Source organism: Tachysurus vachellii, chromosome 18 (assembly GCF_030014155.1).
Source record: "Tachysurus vachellii isolate PV-2020 chromosome 18, HZAU_Pvac_v1, whole genome shotgun sequence".
In the NCBI taxonomy this organism is placed as follows: Eukaryota; Metazoa; Chordata; class Actinopteri; order Siluriformes; family Bagridae; genus Tachysurus; species Tachysurus vachellii.
The window spans coordinates 12,128,534-12,152,883 of NC_083477.1; the positions used below are offsets into that span (position 1 = coordinate 12,128,534).

Here is a 24,350-nt window from a genome sequence, read left to right on the forward strand (position 1 = left end):
TTCTGGATTCTCACAGTAACACACACGTCTTCTTGTCCTTGAATGGGTTGGAGGATGCAGCGATGCCTGTGAGCAGAGGATCTCCACGTCGGTGCTCCTGACAGTACTGCACGAGCTGAGCAGCCGCAGCTGAGATCTGGCACACACACACACACACCACAGCTCTGTTAATCAGACTAATATTACAGAAAAGCAAGATATTATACACCGATGTATGTCCTGTCCAAAAGCAGGTGACTGCTGAGGAGGTAAAAGACTTGAATTTATACGTTTCTATTTATACAGGTCATCCAAAGTGATTTACAAATTATATATAATGTCATGCAGAAAACAATACAATCAGTGTAATTTAAGTGTTCGACAAAAAAGTGGGTTGGAAGAGGATGGAAGTTCATTCCATCACTGAAGAACGGTCAGTTTGAAGGTTTTGGAAAGATTGTGGTTGCTTAACCCAACATGTACTCACAGCAACTGAGTTGAAAATGAGCAAATGTGCTCTTTTTTGTTACAGAATTCATATTATTGTGTTAAACCATTTGCTCACTTATTCTTTAAAGCTTTTTTACTTCATGTCTACTGTGTGTGGAAATGTCCAGCTGAGGTCATAAACTTACATACACATTGCTGAATCTGCAAAATGTTCATAATTTAAAAGAAATAAATCTTGACGAGGGAAATTGCAGTTTGTTTGTTTTTGTTTTGCTCTTCATCTGTGAACATTTGAAGACTTCAGCAGGAAAGAATTAGTGTTAAGTCTGTAATGAACTTAGAAATGACGCTGACCTGTTAGTTCCTCAGGAGCTCTTGGTCGCACAATTCCACTTGACTACAAACTGTTGTAGAAAGGATATTATTTACATTTAAATTATTTACTGTCCAGTGTCACCCAAATGAGGATGAGGTTCCCTTCTGAGTCTGGTTCTTCTTCCTCATATCATCTCAGGTAGTTTTTCCCTTGCCACCATCGCCTCCGGCTTGTTTATTAGGGATCAATCTTAGAGATATAAATAGTAACTTTATTCTGTTTCTATGCTTCTTTAAAGCTGTTTTGAGACCATGTCAATTTCTAAAAGTGCTATATAAATAAATTGAATTGAAATTCCTTGAATTTCCTGAATCATCAAAATCTGGTTTATGTTTTTGGAATGTTCTTCATGAGTTTTCATATTTTGTTTGCACTAAGCAGTTAAACTGACCACAGTTTTTGAGAAAAAAAATCCTTCAGGACCTGCATATTCTTTTCTTTCCCAGCATGTTGTGCATATTTCACCCTTTTCCAACAACGACTATATGGTCTTGGTATCCATCTTTTCATACCGAGGACAACCGAGGGACTCGTACACACTATTACAAAATGTGCAAACACTCACTGATGAATCAGGGTTTGTAAACTTTGTGTTAACACAAAATATAATATTTTGACTTTGTGTTGACTTTGCTAGGGGTATGTAAATGTATGACCTTAACTGTATGTGATAAATAAAATTGAAATTTGAATTTGTAAAGGAACATCATGCCTCGCTGAGAAGACACTACAGTGGTTCTTTATTAAACACTACATTAACCTGGTTAGGGTCACCGTGGGTCCAGAACCTATCCCAGGAACACAGGGTGTGAGATAAGGAAACACCCTGGCTGGGATGCCGATCCAACGCAGGGCAACGGGCACCCAAATATTCATACAATACTATATACCCAGGGGCATTTTAGAGTAGCCAGTCCATCTCTGTGTATGTTTTTAGAGGTAGGAGAAACCAGACAAGTGGAGAACATGTTAAACTCCACTTACTGACTTCACTTGCTGTAAATATATTAAACATACATCAAATATTTTTTAAGTTAATAAACCGATCCTTTCAAAATCTCTGAGAAAAATGTAAAAAAAAACCATACAAAATAGCTCACTTTAGACTTTACACTTTAACAAAGTGAAAATCTGAATTGAAATCTAGCTCCTAAATGTTTACTATTCCTAATCATGTTACTCTTATTTGAATAGCTTAAGCACTGTCTATGTTTATCAGAATAAAACAACATTTTAAAATTAAGCCTTGTGTATTGAAAAAATATCTTATTTGTATTCAATTCTCACCTTGATCCTTTCCAAGTTGGCCTCCAGTCTCAGCTGCTCCACAGCTTTTCTAGCTTGAAGCACAGTGTTACTGCTGTACACTTTTCCAGCCTCCATCTCACAGCCTCAACCTGCAGCATGAGACTGACCACGTCTCTGTTCGGTAATGCTCTAGACTGCTCGGTTTATTCTGCAGCGATTTCAGTGCTTTTCTTGTGAGACGGCACTTTGTGTGTTCACCTACTGTATATGCTAAGGTTGTGTAGTGTTGTGATCTCCCGTCCTGGGTATTTAACCCGTGTCGGACTGTCCTCCCTGTGTGTGCTCCTGCGGTCACTTCAAAGCATCTTGTGATGTGGCAGAGTTGAAAGGTCGCACATGCAGGTGTAGAAATGTCACACCAACATCACACGCCCTCAGAAAAGAAAATCCCTACGGGGCAGAATGAAATAAATGCTTAATGGACCAGACTTAATGGGTTTGACGAAAGTAAAAACCATATAATATTTATTTAGCCTCAATATTTAGCCTCAATAACTTCAATCAATAGGAGCAGGTTACAGTATAGTAGTACTAGTCCATACATACGGTTACGGAATAACATTAGGGTAACTTTTATTTATTATATTAACCTTAGCAATTAAAAAACATGCCTGCTTATTTATTATGCATGTAAACATACAATAGCCAAGGATCAACAGTGGTGGGATTCAAGCTTGCGGCTTCCCAGTTTCCCAGATATGTGTGGAGATGTGGGGATGTTTTATGCAATGAGAACTAAACAATGACTGGCTGCATTGTAGATTGTGATGTGTAGATTGTGGTTGTTTAAACCAACATTCACACAATTGCAGTTAAAAAAGATAATAGGAAAAACTAATCCTAAAACATTCAAAAGGGGGTAAGTAACAGAAATCATAAAAATATTCAATTATTTGTTCACTCAATGTTCAGTAAAGACTTCACATCTACAGGCCATTTTTAACAGAGCTCATTTGTATACTGGCATGTTTTTAATGACACAGACACAGACAGGAGAAACTGTCAACTTAAAAGGCAGACCTATCAGTTCATATTAAATATTCACGAACATTCTCCTTTTTTTTACAAAATCTTTAGGTTGGCCAAAATGGGCCATAAGGAGTGAGGAGGAAACAGTGCAGTCACAGGCCACAGGCTGTCTGTGATAATGACATTTATGACATTCAGGACAAATGCTGTTTGCTAATAAACTCTGGGAAGTTTCAGCAATTTCTATTGAGAGCACGCAACACTTTAAAGATTTAAAGATATACCTTAAAGTATGTGAAAACCTGACCCTTATACCCATATGTACTTTGTGAACATCACAGCCCAGATTTTTTCTCCCTTAGCACTTATAGTAACCTCCATTCTTATGGGAAGACTTTCCACTACGTTTTGGAGCATGGCTGTGAGGATTTGCACTCATTCAGCCATAAGAGCATTAGTGAGATCAGGTGTTGATGTCGAGACCTTGGGTGCAATTGGTATTCAGGATCATTACAAAGGTAGTGCACTTGATTTCAGGACTATGTGCACTACAAACCGTGTCTTTATGAATCTCACTTACAGGTACATTTTTGCTGTGGAACAGATTTGCGTCCCTTAGTTTCACTGAAGGTGAATGAATGAAAACATCCAGTACAATTGTGTTTGGAAATTTATAGCCTGATGAAGACCTGCATAATGTCAGGTGTCCACATACCATATACTGTATTTTTTGGCATATACATATAGTGTAACTAGACTGCATTCAACTAATTATGTGATTTCTGATGGCATTTTTTTAATGCAAAATTTTGTTTTAAATGTTGAAATACTTGCAAGCCACTATAGACACGTGTTTTCATTTTCATCTCATTCTCATACTAAACTTGTTTATTTTATAAGTTTGCAAAGCAGTTTATGGCTGCTCACACATGGCTTAGTTTAAAAAGCACGTGTTTACTTGCTGTCTTCATTGTTTGTTTACAGTTTTTAGTTAATCATTGTCGTGGAAGTTTTGAGGTTTGAGAGAAATTAAAGTATAAAATATCACACTGGTAGGCACGGGCAAGAGTAAAAAAAAAGGTTTCACAATTTATTGTGTTCAGCTGCGCAGCAGGACCCAAAACTTTGCGTGTAACATGAAAGAGGAAGGGCCCTGATCATTGATAACATCAGGATGTATTAGACAGGATTAAAATGAAACAGGACATGTAAAAGCAAAACATCATCAACCGTTGGCTTAGAAGCATCGCCTGCTCATCTTCTGACCAAGCTAATCTGTACCTACAAAGGTCCCATGGGAAAGGTCTGCTGGAAGCTGTTTCAGGAAAACAACTGCAAACTCTAGTCACAATAACGACCAGCCATGATACTGTAAGCATAGACGGACAGGTTCTCATGAACATCTCTAAAGTGAAAATATCCACTACAATCCACCCCCCCCCCCCCATCATTAATCTGAAACAAAATCTAAACTCTATATTATTATACACCAGTATTTTTAATCAACTACTGAATCCACAACATTGTTAATCAGCTAGAATATAATCACGTATGCCTTAATCTAAGCTCAGTCATACACCAGCGTATCATTTCCCCTGTAAGGGTTCTCATGAATGCTACATAAAATACGTGAGCTTCTAGATCACGAGAAAACGCGTTTCTCCATTTTGTCCCCCTGCGGTTTCCGTAGACAGGAGAACACACGTGAAGTGCTGCAGCACGATTAGGGTGATGTAACTACTGCTTGCCATGAAACTAATACTTCAGCTACAACAACAGAAGGTAAGTTCTTACGTAAATGATTGAAAGATTCTATGTCACGTCGAAAGAAGCATTTTAAACGCGTGTGAAAACGATGAACTACAAACCAGTTGCAGTTTTTCAGATATGTTGCTCATTGTGATGATGTTAAGAGCTATTAGAGCTTTTAGCAATTAAACACATGCTGCATTTCATAATAATGTGCTGAATATATGACCCTAAAGAACAATCTAATTATAATATAATGTCAGGTTTGAGCCTAAGTTACTGCAGGTCTTGGAGCTGGATGAATAATTAAGCAGAGCAGCTACTTAAAGTTTAAAAAAAAATAAAATAAAAATAATAATAATTAAAGCTGCAAGCAGCATTTCCCAGGTTCAAGCGTTTAAGGCCTTTAGGGAGTTTAAGGCCTTAAAGGATTTTCACATACACAAAGTGACCAATAAACAAAGTCATATCGGTGAGTCTACAATCCTCGTGCGAAGCAAAAAAAACATACTTGGCAATAAAGACCATTCTGATTCTGAGACTTTGCCTTACGAGTCAGCACAAAATTGGGTTTTTGGACCTATGGGCACGCCCCAGATTGTCCGATTCCGCTGAGATTTTGGCTCTGAGTAACTGTGACCAGTACTACCATCTGACCAAGTTTGAGCTCTCTAGGCCTTACGGTTTGGGCTGCACGACCATTTCTAGGGCAGAATAATAATAATAATAATAATAATAAAAATCCTAACAAAAACAATAGGTTTCCAGCGCTTCGCGCTTGAACCCTAATTAAAGCTGCAAGCAGCATTTCCCGGGTTCAAGCGTTTAAGGCCTTTAAGGGAGTTTAAGGCCTTAAAGGATTTTCACATACACAAAGTGACAAGTGAACCAGTCACAAGTTACAGAGGGTGGCACCCGCTCCTAACCTAGTGTCTCTAATACAGAATAGCTTACCAACGTGTTGCACAATATATTTCATGTGAAATACTCACCTGTCTGGTTTTCCCTAAAATAAACAAAGTCAAAGCGAAGAAACACAAGCATCCAGATGCAGAACGAGTGACCGGCAAGTCACGTACACAAAGTGACTGGCAAGTCACGTACACAAAGTGACTGGCAAGTCACGTACACAAAGTGACTGGCAAGTCACGTACACAAAGTGACTGGCAAGTCACGTACACAAAGTGACCCTCAAGTCACGTACACAAAGTGACCCTCAAGTCACGTACACAAAGTGACCCTCAAGTCACGTACACAAAGTGACCCTCAAGTCACGTACACAAAGTGACCCTCAAGTCACGTACACAAAGTGACCCTCAAGTCACGTACACAAAGTGACCCTCAAGTCACGTACACAAAGTGACCCGCAAGTCACGTACACAAAGTGACCCGCAAGTCACGTACACAAAGTGACCCGCAAGTCACGTACACAAAGTGACCCGCAAGTCACGTACACAAAGTGACCCGCAAGTCACGTACACAAAGTGACCCGCAAGTCACGTACACAAAGTGACCCGCAAGTCACGTACACAAAGTGACCCGCAAGTCACGTACACAAAGTGACCCGCAAGTCACGTACACAAAGTGACCCTCAAGTCACGTACACAAAGTGACCCGCAAGTCACGTACACAAAGTGACCCGCAAGTCACGTACACAAAGTGACTAAGAAATTGGGATACATGAACAGTCTGACATACTAAAACCGAATGAACAACAATAGAGCACTCTAATTGAAGCTGAATGTGCTTGGAGGAGAGCACTGATTCTAGAACTGTGTTCGGACTTTGATGTCACACAGGATAATGAAGATTGACAGGAGATGTCCAATGGTAGGGATAATAATAATAATAATAAAAATCCTAGCAAAAACAATAGGTTTCCAGCGCTTCGCGCTTGAACCCTAATAATAATGATAATAATAATAATAATAATAATAATAATCCTAACAAAAACAATAGGTTTCCAGCACTTCGCGCTTGAACAATGATAATAATAATAATAATAAATTCTTGAGTGTAAATGTTAAGTGCTGTTATATTTTCTTTCACTACTTATACTTGCATTACTTTGATTAAAATGATGGTTAATAGCTCACTAGCAAAAACTCAGTTATAATGATCTAAACTCTAATATATATCATTTAATAAAAGGCCAAAATATTTAAAGAGAGAGATCTGAGGTGAAATCAGGTCATATAAATTATTGATGCTCCGATTGATCGGCCACCGATCATGATCGGCCGATATTGGCTAAAAATAGCTTGATCGCGAACCCCAAAAGCGCCGATCAAAAAAGCTGATCACGTGACGTAAATTACTCGCGCGACTTTTTCACACGTGCATGCACGGCGCACAGGTAAACAACAGCAGAGCGGAGCTTACCAGTGGCGACATGAGTTCTCCCGTCTGGAAGTTTTTCAAAGTGTCCGATAAAGACGTAAAGTTAGCCGTTTGCAATGTACATGTATGTCGTGATGAAATCCCTCGAGGTGGAAGCAAGCAACGGCATTTTAATACCACTAACATGATTAGGCATCTTAGAACACGCCATACAACTGAATATGCCGAGTATGAGAAACTAAACCAGCCGAAGCCAACAACATCCCCATCCCTCAACCAGCCGACTGTGAGTGATGCATTTAAATTAGTAGTGATGTGAGTGTGAGTGATGCCTTTTATGATTGAGACCTGAAGGATTTTGTACTCTGTGTTAGAAGGCCGAGGCCCAGCATGTTTTGGTTTGAAACATTTTGTAGCCAATTGTTTAATTTTAATATATTAAAAATTTTATTTACATTTTATTTACATTTTACAAGTAGCCTGGGCCTAAGTAACCTCATACCATCCCAAGTTCATCTGGTTGGAAACTATCTGCTTGGCCTCCTTGTTTCTCTGCCTTGTTATTTAGAAAGGATGGCATTGGCTTACAGTAGCTTTCATTATTTTATTTTTTGGATCTGATGTAGTTGGTTTCTCAACTACATCAGACGTTCATAATAATAACAGAAAAAAAACACTTGCCATAGTTTTGTCCTTTGTGGCAGTAGCCAGTTTTGGTGTAACAAGGTTTACATTTTGCTGCCAATTATAAAATGTAATCAGTGTATTAAGAGGCGACATCCCATTAAGCTTTAATCCCGTTAAGATCTGATGTGTGTTGGTCTGCCTGACCCCTCTTTGTTTGGAATAATTTTAAGTTACTCTGCCTTATTTGGGAAAGATGGCTTACAGTAGCCTTAAGTTCTCATTTTCTAAAATAAACACTTGGTGGTTCTTCAAGATCTTGACTGTAGCCTATTTCTACAGTTTTTTTTTTCCTCAATACAGTTAATTTAGAGTTAATTTCATTTCTAAAATGGTGCAAACTCTTCTAGATTATAGATAAAAGATTCCCATTCCCCTGCCATTCTGTGATCGGCAATCAGCAGATCATGATCTTGGTGATCGGTGATCGGCCCCAAAAATGCTGATCGGAGCATCTCTAATATAAATAAGATATAAAAAAGAAAGAAAAACTTTTTTCCATATTTTTTTTTTTTTTTGTGAAATCATCCTCTTTGGCATTTATATTAAATTTTGTTTTAATTAATTGGCATTCATAGTAATTGGCATTTGCACGCGTATACAGTGCTATTATATCTGAACATCTAACTTGTTTTACAATAGATATAAAAAGTCAGAACACTCCTCTATAAATTCTTTTTATATATAATTTTTTGTTTGCACTGTCTTTTATCCTGCACTGTTCTGTCTGTCTGTCTTGTTTTTCTTGTCTTGCACTGTTTGCACCAGGTTACACAGATGCACTTTATGTATATAGGACTACTTACTAAGTCCTTATAGCTCTTATAGTCCTTATCGCTTTGTTTTATGCAGCAGCAGGGTCCTGGAGAAACGTTGTCTCATTTCACTGTGTACTGCAACAGCTATATATGGTTGTAAACGACAGTAAAAGCTTCTTGACTTGACTTGAAATTTCAGTTTTTAATAAGCTATAAGAAAATCGTGATAAATCATGCGCACCCTTAAATTACTAAACACTAAATGTTGATTTTATTTTTATTAACTCTTTTTGGGTAAGAGTTTTTCAGCATCTTGACTTGGAAATATTTTCCCACTCTTTCAGGCAAAATCATTCTAGATCCATCTTTTTTAGTTGGCGTTAGATCCGACCTCTGGCTACGTCGTTCGGATGCGTTAATCGTCTCATACGACCTCTTTTTTAAATCAAGTGACTCAATTGTTTGTTTCACAAAAACAAATTAAACAAAGGTATTAATCGGCAAAGTTCTTTGCTATTGAGAGGTTAAATTTAGTTATTTTTTTAATCCCTGTGTGTTGTCTGTGTGTTCCTTCACTACATGATTCTTTCAGTAAACATGGCAAATCAGATCCTCTCTGTTGCACGAAATGCTGTTCTGAGAGAAAGTGGTGCTCTCCCAGAGGACATGCCACAGATCAGGGGTTATGATTTTAATCAGGGAGTAGACTACAAAGCTCTGCTGCAATCCTTCTCCACCACGGGCTTCCAGGCTAGCAGTTTTGCTATGGCTGTTCAGGAGATCAATAAGATGGTAAGTTTAAACAGCTTCTTCTTTTTCCATCTGCTTGTTTATCTCAGAGAGGTTATTTCTAGAATGATTACTTTTATAATAATTCAAAAGATCCTAAAAACAGCTTTGTCCTCTAAAAAGCCATCTCATGAAAAGTACCTTAACTATTCACATCTGGAATTTAGGACTATAACATTATATTACGCTCTGTCTAACACTGCTGAAATAATTATCAGTACAAAATTAATTGGCTGCAATTTTCTGATTTATTTTATTTATTTCTCATTCAATTCGGAACCTGAGCCACAGCACACACACAAATATCAAACCATTATTCACCTTTTGAATTTCAGGAACCCGAATGACAGAGTTCACTCCTTTTTAGGGACAAGTTTCTTATCTACAAATTGAGCTTTTCATGCACTTCAGTAGCTGAAAAGTTGCTTTTTTTTTTGCTATGTAAACGATATAGGAATGTAGACGTTTTTTATTCTCCTTACAATATGTATTAATATGTTTTAACAGTGGGTTGTTGTAGGGTGGGAAAAGCTGCTCATCGTTTTCATTGTGCTAATTGTCTTATTTTTAGATCGACAAACGTCTGGAGCAGGTGGAGGAGCAGGAACATACCTGTGACTCTCAGCAGAGTCAATCAGGATGTACCATTTTCCTCGGTTACACTTCCAACCTCGTCAGCTGCGGGGTCCGTGAGAGCATCCGCTACCTTGTTCAGCATAAAATGGTACATCGTGGCCACTTTTGAAGGTTTGCCGACTGTCCTGTTTTTTTTTTTCTTTTGTATGATTGTGCTCATCACCTGGCTATACGCTTTGTTAATGCAGGTGGATGTGATCGTGACAACAGCAGGAGGCATTGAGGAAGATCTCATAAAATGTTTGGCTCCCACCTTTCTGGGTGAGTTTAGTCTTCCAGGCAAAGAGCTACGACAGAGAGGCATCAACAGGTGAGACACTAAGGTAACACCAGGGCGCATATTCATAAAGCTTCTAAGAATGATCTCGGATCTTGCATTACTAGGAATCTTATCTTCAGTGTGATTCAGGATCTATCGTAGAGCAACTCCGAGCAATGTAAAGACAAAAACGTTTATTTTAGAGAGGAGGCGGGGCTTAACCCCGTCTTCTGAGGTAAATGTCTTCAAAACACTGGGCTCAAAGAAAAAAAATCTTGACCCCCGCTAGTTCTGGTGCTCGTCTGAGGACAGGAATTTAGCACAAGACAATCCACTGCAACGCGGACTAAACCCTGTGCATTACAGATAAGGTACGGCGTTTTTTAATTTCCTGAAAAATAACGGTTTTGGAGATACGAGGATTCCGCCTGACAGCGACGATATTTGAGGTTATATCGTGTGGGGATTATGTCTGTGACCGATCATTTTAGAGATGCGGTAACATCTGTATTTTACAAATATAATAAATGTAATGTAGGTGTGAACATCTCCAGCACAGCGCAGAAATGTGATAGTACCAAATTATGTAATTTCTGCCGCTATGTAAAAATAATCCCTATATGATCTAATCTGTAGCATCTTATTAACTCACAATACACTATACAATACATTTCTTCTCCCTCTTCACCTTTCGGCCATTTTCTCCTCTGCTTAAGAAACTCTTAATCCTCTTAATAGTCCTCCTCACTACTCCTAACACTTTTTAAGAGCTCTTTTAAGGGTTAAGATGCTTTGTGAATAACTTTTATCTTTACTAGGATCTTCTCTTTTAATTTTAAGGTTAAACGCCTGCATTTCTAAGAATTTTCTTAGTATTTTGTTACTAGGATAAACTCTTTACACTAAGAATTTTCAAGAATACAGGCCCTGATTTGTTAGCCAGTACCTACCTGGTTGAGCTTAACTATGCAGAAGATTTCTTGACTTGTGTTAAAGCTTGTTTCATCACTTAAATTATCAAAAGATGATTTCAACTGGTTTGTTTTGCTGGTTAATCATTGACCTACCAGCTGTCTATGCATTCTAGCTTCACTGGTTACTTCTGCTAAACTTTTCCAAAGTTTTCACCTGGACACTGGAAGCTTTGTAGCTTTGCCACTTCCACAGTAGATGCATTTTAGAGAGAATTTTCCATTCTAGAATTGGCAATCTGCTGGTCCCTAATGGCAACTACTGCAAGTTTGAGGACTGGCTGATGCCCATCCTGGACCAGATGGTGCTGGAGCAGAAAACAGAGGTGAGAATATCTCATTGATCTGATCATTTTCACAACACAACTTGCAGTGGTTTTTAGACTTTTTATCAGACTTTTTTGATCAATTTGCAAGCTTTTTGGTTGTAAAGGTGAGTACACCACTGAATACAGGGCATTGTACGCAATGAGTTCCAAACATACTGTTAATGGAAAAATAAAGTCAGGAACCTTGATGTTCAGTGGATTCAGTTTTTATTCCGGAAATTTCAGTAGGCCACAGGGTATTATACACATCCTTTTACTCATTTACACATAGGTGCACTGGGTGAGAAGAAAACCCACTCAACACCCACAGGAAACATATGAAACCTGAATCTCTGTGAACACATTGCTACTCACTGTGGCACATAACACTCTAGTGTATGCCAGTATTTAGTGATCTGTGGCAATAAACCTTATTCTTAAATATAAGCGTGCATTCTAATCTGTGTTGGATGAATCTAAACGTATGCTGTGTCATACTTAGGGCAAATGTTGGACTCCCTCCAAAATGATCCACAGACTAGGAAAAGAAATCAACAACCCTGACTCTGTTTACTACTGGGCTTATAAGGTAGACTGTTTATCAAAACACATTTTTACTAACATTCCTGTGCCTTGTTTGTAACCCTTTACTGATCTGTTTGTAATCCTTTACTGATCTGTTAGAACATTACAGACAATAAGTCACATTACAGGATATTGTTCAGTACAATGGTTCATTGCAAGCTCACTGACTGACTTCACTGAGCTCCAGTAAACACCTTTTATTTAAAAATATTGTTTCTTTTATCTAATATCTTTTAGCCATAGAATCGTCTTGAATTTCGAACGTACTGACTTTTCCTTCTACCTTTTTTCTCAGAATGACATCCCTGTGTTTAGTCCCGCCATCACTGACGGTTCATTGGGTGATATGATCTATTTCCATTCCTACAAGAACCCAGGACTGGTCTTGGACATTGTGGATGGTGTGCAATTCATAGATTTACTTCTTAAATCTTTAGTGTGAGACCAAATCCAGAGATGCAAACCTTTTACACATTTTACCTTTGAGCTCTGAATTTGGAGAAAGACGTTAGAGGTTATCACTTAAAAAATAGGCAAAACAATCTTTTATTTCCACAGTAAATGCGGTCAGAGCCGGCCAAAGGTCATTGTCTGTCTAGACTTACCTCAGATGTTTAAAACTTATCCACACTTTTTGTTTCTTGGTGATTTTGTAACGCAGATATCCGAAGGTTGAACTGTAAAGCTGTGTTTGCCAAAAGCACAGGCATGATCATTCTAGGTGGAGGCCTTGTGAAGCACCACATCGCCAATGCCAATCTTATGGTGGGTAACATTGGGGATGGGGATGTGGTAACTTAGTAGCTAATGTATAGGACTATTGATCAGGATGTTGATCAACAATTGCTCAGTTGTATAAAATGAGATAAAAATGTAATGCTGCAAATAAACATGTTTACACAAACTAGAACTAAAAGAACAGTGATGATCTAAAATCTCTTCTGATCTTGTTCTTAGAGAAATGGTGCAGACTTTGCCGTGTTCGTGAACACAGGGCAAGAATTTGACGGCTCCGACTCAGGGGCCAGACCAGATGAAGCTGTGTCTTGGGGGAAAATCCGCATGGATGCCAAACCTGTCAAAGTAACGTTTGGCATTACCTCTAACAACGATTGGGATGATGTGCTGTGTAGAGAAATATATGTAGGAACCTGACCATCTCACCAATATGTAAGGCTTCCAGTGTTAGTGTAGAACAGAGGTATTCAACTAAAATTTAAAGAGGTCCAATAAGAGAAAATTTCTTGAAGCAAAGGTCCGGAAGATCATAATGTCTAACTAGTTAGTGTGATATATATTTAGCCTAGTGTATGTGTGTGTGTGTGTGTGTGTGTGTGTGTGTGTGTATGTATGTGTATGTATATATATATATATATATATATATATATATATATATATATATACATATATATCTATAAACTATCTATATATAAATAGCCTAGTAGTTGTATCAACATCTGCAAGCAATCAGTACCTGACTGTTAAATCAAATAAATTCAGTACAATTCAAAAACCTTTTGACAATATTTATTGTCACGTAACATAGAACTGAACATATGTATGATTGTAGATATGTATAACGTTCTCTCATTAAATACATAAAAGTAGGGCTACATTTAAAAATAAGAGAATTGTGTATGTTTAAATAAAGTGCTTAACTTCCCTTTTATATCTCAGTGAGAGAACTGAGCTCTAGCTTGGCTTGGCAGGATTTTAAACCTGGGCTTGAATGGAGTCAGGGCCGTGCTCATACACATGTGGAGGTGCTCATTAGTGACCCTGGAACTATATTTAGTTTGGATTATGTTCATTGTAGAGAAAGCTGCCTCTCAGTTGTATGTAGAGCCAAACATGATCAGGATGTATAGGGCTACTTTCCTCAGACCTGGGAAAGCTGTCTTAGGGACACTGTCTTCAGATTTGAGTGGATATGTTTGTTCAAAACCTTTGTTTTGTCTCATAATGGCGTTTCACGTTGCCACTTTTAATGAGACACACTGGTGAAGTGGGAAGTGTGAACAGAAATCAGTCTCCGTTTCACTCGTCTGTTTCTCTCCCTTTCTCCGTTTCACTCCTCTGTTTCTCTCCCTTTCTCCGTTTTCTCACTTTCTCACTTTTCTGTTTCTCTCCTTTTGTTTTCTACATGTATCGCTATCTTTCTTTCATGTGTAACTTTACTCTAATTCTCTCTCATCTGTCTTGCACTGTTGAGTCGCAGTGTTCACTTCAGGAACGCACAGACTTGATTGGTCTGTGCGTTTCCATTACCTTTACCGTAAAGGCCGCAAAAGCTGCGCCGGCAAAATAGAAGCGCTTCGTCAAGTTTTAAATCATAATCTTTTGTTTTGGCTGTAGGTCCGGGTCAGGATTAGACAGCTTCTGGGTCCGGGTCCGGACCGCGGTCCGCCTGTTAGTGACCTATGGTGTAGAAGAACATTGAGTGTCTACCACAGTGCCCTGAACACCTTGTTGGATGAATTGAATGGCAGACTCTAGCCCTTCTCATCCCACATCAGTGCCCAGCTTCCCTAATGCTTTGGTGTCTGACTGGACAGAAATCTCCACAGCCACGTTTCAATATCTAGTAGGAAGGGTTCCAAGAAGAGGCTGTTACGGCAACCAAGTGGAGACAAACTTACTTTGATCAACAAGTAAACATGGGTGTGATGGTCAGATGTCCATAGACTTTTGGCTATATAGTGTTTGTAGAATTTAGACTATGATAATGCTGCAAGCTTATTCTTTACCCTAAGCAGCATATAAGCAATTTCAGAAGTATTGGTGCCTTTCCAGAATATGGACAAATGTTCATGTATAAAAAAAAACAATACACACAATGAGTGACAATAGTAGAAATGATTCATCTTGGCTTTAAAAATCATATAATACTATTTCCAATTTTTGGAGTTGTTTGCATTTGAATTCCTTCTATAAATAATGTTGCCGTATAAATGCTTTCCTTTATATCAAAGACTATTAAAAGAATATTAATTTGTTGATTATGGTTGTGTAATAACTTGGTGTGTGTGTGTTTTGTCTCAGGTCTATGCAGATGCCTCTTTAGTCTTTCCCCTGCTTGTGGCTGAAACGTTTGCACATCAAGCCAGCAAACTGATGTCGGATAAAAAGTGACTGTCAACGCCTGCTATTTTTTCCTGTGGTTTCTTGTTCTTTTTCACATCAACTTCATCTCCTGTTGGTTTTTATTTTTTTATTACTTTTTTATTCTGGTATGTTTTTGTCTGTTGTCCCGAACTCCACCTACTTCTTCTTTGCTGCCCAATTATTTTATAAATATTGCATATGTAATTTGGTTTAGAACATCAAGAGGATGTCAAGAACATCATTTTTTTTTATTATTTGTGTGTGTGTAAGTGTGTGTGTGTAAGTGTGGGATAATGGCTCCATTTGTGTCAAACATTCAGGTTTATAGTTAAAAAACATCTGTAAACATTCAATCCTCTGTGTCTTTATCATGGATAAATTCATTACAGATTTTATGTAATTTAATACATTGGTGTGAGGAGGTAATGTAGTAAAATAGGGATTAAGAGTTGCAGTTTTCTTTAAACATTTTTGAAACTTCTGCTGTCAGGTATGTGGTTTCAAAACATTAACCAGGTTGTGGCGTCATGCTGATAATGGTGTTATTATGTGAAAGGGCTGGAATGTATCAATGCATCAAAATAGAAACTAATAAAATTAGACTATATTACCAGGTCTATTAAATGGCAATATGTGGTGCATGTTTTTTTTTAAATAGCTTCTGCAGGATGATGATGTGGAGGTCTCCAGTGTTCTTTCTGTTCCTGACCAACAACCAAAAAAAAATGTTCATTTTGGTGATTACTTGTTATACTGCGATTTCTCGCTCACTATTCACTTCTTAGTACTGAAACCTGCTAAACAACACTCATTAACCACTTATAAGACCACCATTAACAAACTCCAGATTCATATTGTACAGATGAATTAACTTGCAATATTAAGAGTGGGGCATCAACGTTGTCAATGATAAAGTGGGGCTAGGCTCAGTTCAGAGTGCCTTAACATATGAGTAAGGATGAATGAGAGAAAGTAGGGTTTGTTTTGTTTTATTCTATTTTTTTTTTTTAAATAAATTTGCACTTTAAAATTAAAATGTAAACTTGCTCTGTTATAGGTATAGGTCTTAACCTAAGCCAACCTAATACTACTTAAATTAAATATGACACTGTATGTATATCTGTTTTTAATGAAAATGACTTAAAACCCTAATAAAATCCGTCCACAATGTTCCAATCCTATGAATAATCCCTGAATTGTCCATTACAGGTTATGCAATATGTATTTTAGTTCTGTCCCACAGTTTTCAGTCTGTCCTGCTATCTGAGGACATTCACCCCTTTAAATATTTGGTGTGTTCCACATATCTAACAGGTAGAAATTAGAGACGCCATCCACAAGAGTGTGAAGCAAACGTGCTAATTACTTTCCGCTGTGCAGAAAAAAAAATCTAAAATAATAAAAAATTGTCTGTGTCTATAATGTACAGAATCTTTTTTACTGTTAGCTATTGAAATATCAGCAAAAGGAAATTGGGTTTATGCAGTGTATAGTGTCTAAATTATAACTGTGCAGAATTTGTCTTCCTATTTTTCAGTAAGTTTATTTTAAAGGTATTAAAAGGTAAACAATTGAGTAAAAGTTTGCCTCAAACCATTCAATAAGCTAATAGACTTCACAGGCTACAGGATGTCTGTATGTTGTTTTAGACTAAGGGGTTAGTCTTAATGATTATATAGTAACCTATAGGATGAGTCAAGTATAATAAACCTCTCGGCTTTATTTTCTTTGATGCTATGCTATTGTTAATATCATCCAGCCTCTGCTGGTGTGTATGTAATGGTTTTGCTCATCATATAATCTTATTATGCCATCGATATGACCATGTTATAACGCATTGCTCGGCTCTAATAGTTTTTTTTTTCTGAGCTTTTGATAGGTATTATATTTTAAGCCCCTCATTTAATCTCATGTCCAGACTCATGGAAATAAGTAAACATCTCTGTGACCTCTCACTCATGATTATTACTTGATGTTACCCGGATGGTTCTGTCATGTTCATACTGTGCTTAGCTGGGATTAACTGCTGTGTCTCTGTTCTACCACCTGGTGGCTGTCTTGCACCACACACACTCCTTACACTCCTTACACTTCTCGATTTTAGTTGTTACCCCAAAAGCTGAAGTGTAACTGATCTAGCATACATCTTGTGTGTTTCTAAGCAGACATGTGGCCTCCACATTACTATCTGTTTCTGATATTTGCCATCCAGATGTCAAACATAGAACCTAGATGTCAGCAGGTTTATAAGACAACCTGTTTGGCCTAATTATAAGAAGTGTCCCAAGTTGTGCTGTCTCAAATGTCAGCATTCATCAGCCTTTTGTGCTTGGAGCTATGAGAAGCCCTCGAGGGCACAGACTCCGGTGGCATCAGGTGTTATTATAGAGCACAACACGTATGACACCTCTCCTGAAGAGGCACTTCAGTGGTTGCACTTGGAGCTACACACATTGGCCATATTATCATGTACTGTATATACATGCAGATTGTAGGTAAATAAAACCGGCTGCACAACGTGTCATTCTCCCTTTAACCCATTTTACCCACTTCATCCGAGCAGTGACTCTTTATCTGACTTTATGTATGTACATAATATATGTACATTTGTCTGAGAAAATGAGAATTCATGACAAATTACAATAAATACGACTATTTTAAATATTTTATTTATTTATATTTTTTTTCTGCCAACAGTATACTTTAACATCTTTACTCTTCTGTAAAAGAATGATATTTTACATATATTTTTCCGCCAAGTCCAAAGACATACTTTGTGGGTTGATGGGCATCTCTAAATTGTTCGTAATTGTATGAGTCTGTGTGTGATTATGCTCTGTGTTGGGTCCCTATCTAGTGTCCTGAATCTCCTGGGATAGACTCCAGGCTTCCTTTGACTTTGTGTAGGATTAAACAATAAAGATGCCCAAAATGGATGAGTATATAAGATTGTTTTTAATATTTAACATACACAACAGAAACATAAGGCAGATTCAGTTTGTAATTAGATAGTCAAATACTGTTCTTTGATAAGTAAATTAGGGTGTTATTGTTGAGGTACTATATCAAGTCACGTCAATAAGCTTTTATTGTCATTTCAACCATACACTATATAGCTGATGCATTACATACATTACAAGGAAATGTGCTGCATAAAACAACACAGAGATGAGGACTAAAAGGTAAAGTGCATAGTATGCAACCTAGCGCAAACAGAGTAAACAATCTAATATGCTACGAGAGAGATACTTAAAATAAAGCACTGACTAGAGAACAGAATATATTTATAGTTGAGGAAGTACATCCAGTACATAAAGTATGTATATATATATTTATAGAGTAAAAGGGTGTCTGTAAGGCAAATGTTGCTCTCATTTCTTCAGTAATATTATATTATATATGCAGATATGTGACTTATGGTCTTCTGGCTTATCAGTATGTGGGCTTGTATGCATTTTTGTCTACTGATGCATTGAAAATAGAAAGCCAGTGTTTGTGTGCCAGTCTTGGTAGATAGGTAGATAAGATGACAAAGACGGTGTTGACAGGGGAAAGTGTGTGCGTATATGTGTGTGTATGTGTATGTGTTCTCTCTGGAATGCAAGTGTGGAGTTCTTCCAATCTTCCAGGATCCCGGATCAAGTGTCTGTTGTGTGAGTCTCAGCTTTGGATCTTCTTACCTGAGTGAACTGCAGTTTTACCTGCTTTAGATGTAACAGTTTTTCTTGTTGATCAAGTTGTGCATTCATTTTGAAGTGTTCCGTTTTACAGCACAGGTTTGTAGAGCCATGGTGCTAACATCTTATGAATGAACAATATAACATAAGGAGAATATTTGTAGTAGTGGGTTAATTGATTATAATGCTGTAAAATTATTGACAGTGGACTGCCCCTTAAACCAAACACCCCAAGTGATAATTCTGTTAATAAATCTAAATCAGATTTTTTTTAACCGAATGATGTAAAGCTTATATATTTTTGTTTAATTTGTTTATTTACTACATGCCTGCAGTACAACTCAATTCACACCTTTATCATCCCGTTCCGTTTTTGCAGGATGTGTCACAGACTTGTAGCCTTTTCCCTTGAAACCAAGTTCTTTCTGCATATGGAGGACCCGTCTCATTTTTTCCCAGCTCTCCTGTTTCCAGTAAGCCGCCGCCCTCCTCTCCCTCTCTGTGGTTTTGCATGGAGTTTACCACTAATGGGCCGCCTCTCCTAGTGCCACTGTTTGCATTACAGTAACGTGTGTTTGCTCAGGGCCTAGCTTTAGCTTGCTGACATGGGCTGATGGCTCTATGGATTTTTCCTAACTTTCATATGATAGAGCCAGTGTTTGTGGAAAACTTTATTTTATTACTGAAGTAGTAGAAGAGAGCGGGCCTTAGTACAGCGTGAAGAACTGCAATCACTTTTGACTTGTTTACTAGAGTGTCTTAGAACTGAGGTTATACTCTGTGTGTGTGTGTGTGTGTGTGTGTGTGTGTGTTTAACTATAAGAGATGTGCTTACTTGTGTTTGGTGGCTGAATGCTTGAGGCCATGAGTTGCTGTCACGCTATGGTAATGTCGTGCAGTACAGCATCTGCCACTGCATCAATAATGGCAAGTATAACTCATAGTGGCGGAAAGAGAGAGAGCCAAAGGTGGAAAGTGGAGCATTATCCAGCTGCAGGGTGTGGTGCGTCTGTTAGTGTGTGTTGCTCAGAACAGCCTCGGTCCTCACACCCTTATCTCAGCTTGTATTTACCTGTTTTGTTCCCATGGCGATTCCCGCCTTTTAGCAGACCTGAAAAGGTGTCAGCAGGTGTGTAATAGAGACAGAGGGATTAGGTTCGAAGTCTACTGGAGTTTGTGCCAAGTTTTAAACCTGTTTATACTTGGATTCGTCCTCAAATATCATCCTTCCTTCACCGAACTGACAATTATTTTGTTCCTTACTGGGATAAATTTGTGCAAGATTTACAATGGAAAAATGTTTGTTTTTTATCCAGTGCTGTTATAGTATCCCGAGGTGGCATTTAAAATATTCTCCTACTCAGTAAACCATTATTTAATATAAGTGAATGAATGAAATCCACACCAATGCTTTGTTTAAACTATTTTACCATTCTGTTTTGGAAAGACTTGGTCAGATGAGACCTAATAATTTAGTAATGAAAAAGCAGAGCAGGTTTGTGTTAGTTGTCTCTTTATATTATTAGCACGATTTAATCACTAGAAATGTTACATTTTGATTCATAGTTTTATAACTGAATCTATACTAAATCTACTTCTCCTTCTGTCAACGATAAACCTGTAAAATCTATAGACATTTTTGATGTGGGTGTACCTCTTTGTTATCTTTGCTTTTCAAAAGGATAATCAAGCAGTAAAAGATGAAAGCAGATAGTACGTGTATGCCTACGATTGAAAACGAAAGAGGACAAAACGTTTGTGAATGACAGCGAGCAAGCGGCTGATGAGTTTCTTCGAAACAGGAAGTGTGGTGATGTCACTCTCCACATTGACGCAGCCATCTGCTCCTGCTGACGGACAGTTTTTTCTCTGTCACTATGGCGACGGCTGCGGTGTAAGCAAACATCCGGACCTGAAGCCCCTCTCCACACACACACACACACACAACATTACCGTTTATATTATCACAGCACCACACCTGCACATTAATGGTTTTCCTCTGAACGGTTCCTCATCCAGACCTAAAACAGACTCCTTCATAAAAAAATGCTGACTAAATGCAAATCCTGCCAACTGATCTTGTTATTTACTGAGCAGGGTGTGTAGTCTGGAGTGTGTGTTCTTGGGCACTGCAATAATGTGTCTAATCATCGTAAGGTGATGGGTTTCCCTTAACATTTATGTTTCAACTTTTTGAATGAACTATTTTTTTTTTGGAAAACAGCTCTTTCACTGTGCATCATTTATTTATACTGTTCAAGGTGCCAGCGTGCGTTCGTTTAATGGTGTGTTACATAACCACATGTAATTCCTTCTGAATGATTTCATTCTGTGTGAATGGCTATGTAGCACCATGAATAGCCGATATTACTGCTCTACATAAAGACAAGGACATTTTTTGATCTCTGAATAATCAGACCAAGGCATTATTGTACATGGATTAATTTGGCAATCTGGCACAAATGATTGTTTATGTATTTCAGTTTCCATGGTCACACGAGGGCACCGGTGTTTCTTGATGTTTTTTTTTAATTGCTTTCATGGTGGAAACTAAGCTCTCCAAATGACAAGAGGACACAATGTAACAGCCGAAGAGACAGTGAACGCCTTGAAGCTTTGGGCTTGTTTCAGATAATCTCAGATCACAAGGAAACAGACACAGCACACTCAATCTGAATCGAAGCCTTTTAGCATTTATTGATGTATTACTTTTATTGATGTCACAGGACAAGTCACTGGCGCCAGACAGTAATTGGTAGGCTACATTTTTATTATCACAAATGATCACATTAATAACTTAAATAAACTGTACATAACCTTGTCTCTCTGGGTTCCAGCTGTGGAAGGTGCAGGAGTGTGGACTTTCCCAGAGTGTACATCTGGTGGCATGAATCTGTGTGTGTGTGTGGATGTGGATGTGTGTCTCTAAGGTGTTATGTTGGCAAGACCAGGCCCCTGTTCCTGCTGAACTGAGCCAGCTGAAGAGAGACACTGATTATCAGCACAGCAGGCACAGGAGACCAGCCCACTGATACAGACCAGAGAGAGAGAGAAACACCGGCAAACACTGTAACACAGAGAGAGAGAGCGAGAGAGGTTTTATATTTTGTATGTATGTGTGAATTATAATAAAATAGTATTAATAATAATGATAGCAACAATATAATATGGATAATATTATATACATATAGAAAAATATACATATAATGTATCTATACAATAAATAATAATGAAACAATAATGTTAATAATAATAGTAATAGTGATGATGATGATGATTATTATTATTATTATTATTATTAAAGTAAAATTAAATAGTAAATTTATGTATTATTTTTCTTTTTATGACAATAAATGATTACATATTTGATAAACACACACACACACACACACACACACACACACACACACACACACACACAATAAAATACATGCATGAATATATAACCTATAATATATAACTCCAAATGCATGAAAATGTCAGTCGACAATAGAATACTTTGTGCGTGCTGTTTTTCCACCATTCTGTCTTATTGTGCTTATAGTTTGTCTTATTTCACGTTCTTCTTTTTCTTCTCTACTTTATTCACTGTTTCTCTGTTTAGCACCATGAACAACTCTGTTTGTTTTGTTGTTTTTTCCTCTCTGTGATAGGGAGAATTAAAAAGAATCGCAAGTCTTGCATCACAGACAAATACAGAACACCAGGTATATTGGGATATATTTTTACTCAGCACTGCAGATAAGGAGACCTCATATCAGAGATTATAAACGACGCACGCTCAGATCTCCTACCCACATGCGTGCAAAATGCTGCACTCCTTCTGTGAGACGTTGGCTCCTCACACTCATATAAGTACTTAAATGCTGTGTGGTCGCTGTGTCCTGAAAGCACACAAGTATAAAACAAAGCGAAACAAAAAGAATTCTGTCTCCTAAAACCACACCTGATAAATGCTCTCACACACACACTTACAAAACTCACACACACACTTACAAAACGCACACACAGTCATCCGCTGAGACATACCATACACACCTACAGGATTCCAGTCCAAGAATAACACATGAGTGTGAGAAACAGACATGTACTTCAGGTGTGGTAGTCTGAATGCGCTAAATTAATTATCTGGAATATCCTGCTGATTTCTGAGCAATCAAAAAAGCTTAATTACATGGACTTTTGTTGTTAAGAGGCAGGAGATCTGATATAAAGCCTTCACTAAATTGTACTTATTAATTACTTCCTTACTTACATTATTATGGGCAAAATGTTCTGAGTAAACATACATATATAAAATCTGCTTCATGGCAGTACATCGGATAAAAAATTCTTTCAAAATATTTGTTTTGACTTTATTTCTTTTTTTTTTATTGAATGTTGTTCAAATCTGAATCCATTCATCCAAAAAATGTGGTAATGAATAGAAAAAACACGACGAAGGTCATTTTTACACAGTTGAGGTCTTTTTTTTTTTTTTTTTTAAACATTTGTTTTTGGTTTGTATATTTATACTCAGTTTTCCATTTCTAAAGGCAGTTTGGCAGCTCGGTGAATATTTCCTCAGGACTCTTTCCATGCCAACTCCATGGGTGTTTGGGCAGACACAGACTGACTGTGATAGACTGACTCAACAGTGCTGTGCAGTGCTTTGAACAGAAAACTGTTGCATGACAGACTTTTACTAGCTGGAGACGCTAGCTGAAACTAGTACACAGAAGACAGAAGACCGCTGATGTGCAAATCGATAGCAGCCACAGACACAATTCCACTGAGAGTGAGAAATTTTTAGGTGAAACACCAGTCAGCAGTATGACATTAAGCACGCAACAAAAAAAAAAAAGAAATGCAAACTCAGGTAAATGTATCAATATGCCAAAAGTTGAATTGATTTGTCTTATAGAAACTCTTTTGACTAGAAAGAAATGTTGTTTTTTATTTTTATTTATGTCCTAGGAAATTCAAGGAACGTTTAATCTATCGAAGTTTTCTGCTAACGTTTCCTACAACATTTTGTAAACGTTCCTTCAACGTTGCCACAACATAAGACTGATAATGTTCCCAATATGTTTTTGTCTAACTTGGAGCGTTGTCTGAGCAGCATTCTATTAACATTGTGATGCAAACATTTACTGTATTTATTATTTATAAATGTTACAGCCTAACTTTCCTCCAACTGTTTGAGTACTTTTTAATAATAATAATAATAATAATAATAATAATAATAATAATAATAATAGCCGGAATAATGAAAGAGATAATATTATAGTCAGAAATATGTTTAATATCATAGAAATCAAGATCAGGGTGATAGATTGATAGATATCCGTAGTCAGGTGTAAATTAACCAGAATTTTTCTGCTTCATCTGGACTCGTGTGTTGACCCTGGGGGGGCAGAACTTAACC

The 24,350-nt window shown here is 37.6% G+C and overlaps 2 protein-coding genes and 1 long non-coding RNA gene across 5 annotated transcripts in view; 1 reads left to right on the forward strand and 2 right to left on the reverse strand.

The window, feature by feature from the left end:
• Positions 1-10: 10 nt before the first annotated feature.
• Positions 11-2,188, reverse strand: gng14 (G protein subunit gamma 14). The gene is made up of 2 exons (XM_060892680.1): positions 2,093-2,188; positions 11-136 (listed from the first exon to the last, which is right to left on the reverse strand). Exons 1-2 carry the CDS (start codon positions 2,186-2,188, stop codon positions 11-13), a joined length of 222 nt encoding a protein of 73 aa, XP_060748663.1.
• A 2,547-nt stretch (positions 2,189-4,735) lies between these two features.
• On the forward strand, positions 4,736-15,896 carry dhps (deoxyhypusine synthase). 3 transcript variants are annotated; one of them, XM_060892610.1, is made up of 10 exons: positions 4,736-4,864; positions 9,206-9,405; positions 9,974-10,126; positions 10,227-10,348; positions 11,498-11,594; positions 12,079-12,165; positions 12,457-12,562; positions 12,823-12,926; positions 13,119-13,244; positions 15,204-15,896. In XM_060892610.1, exons 2-10 carry the CDS (start codon positions 9,211-9,213, stop codon positions 15,291-15,293), a joined length of 1,080 nt encoding a protein of 359 aa, XP_060748593.1. In that variant the 5' UTR covers positions 4,736-4,864; positions 9,206-9,210; the 3' UTR covers positions 15,294-15,896. The 3 variants fall into 3 exon arrangements, with proteins under 3 accessions (XP_060748593.1, XP_060748595.1, XP_060748594.1); XM_060892612.1 differs by lacking the exons at positions 4,736-4,864; positions 9,206-9,405 and adding an exon at positions 10,587-10,668 and having other exon boundaries at positions 10,017-10,149; XM_060892611.1 differs by lacking the exons at positions 4,736-4,864; positions 9,206-9,405 and having other exon boundaries at positions 10,017-10,149.
• A 5,720-nt stretch (positions 15,897-21,616) lies between these two features.
• Positions 21,617-24,350, reverse strand: part of LOC132861100 (uncharacterized) — a 7,878-nt gene continuing 5,144 nt past the window's right edge. Inside the window, exon 2 of the long non-coding RNA XR_009649894.1 lies at positions 21,617-22,010. This is a non-coding gene — a long non-coding RNA (uncharacterized LOC132861100). The remainder of the gene's footprint in view (positions 22,011-24,350) is intronic.

Excerpts from the sequence above, each read along its gene's own strand:
- gng14 (XM_060892680.1), bottom strand. The coding sequence starts at position 2,188 with ATGGAGGCTGGAAAAGTGTACAGCAGTAACACTGTGCTTCAAGCTAGA. Across the intron at positions 137-2,092 it reads CCAACTTGGAAAGGATCAAG|ATCTCAGCTGCGGCTGCTCA; the intron begins GTGAGAATTGAA and ends TGTGTGTGCCAG.
- dhps (XM_060892610.1), top strand. The coding sequence starts at position 9,211 with ATGGCAAATCAGATCCTCTCTGTTGCACGAAATGCTGTTCTGAGAGAA. Across the intron at positions 12,166-12,456 it reads TTTACTACTGGGCTTATAAG|AATGACATCCCTGTGTTTAG; the intron begins GTAGACTGTTTA and ends CTTTTTTCTCAG. Across the intron at positions 13,245-15,203 it reads TGGATGCCAAACCTGTCAAA|GTCTATGCAGATGCCTCTTT; the intron begins GTAACGTTTGGC and ends GTTTTGTCTCAG.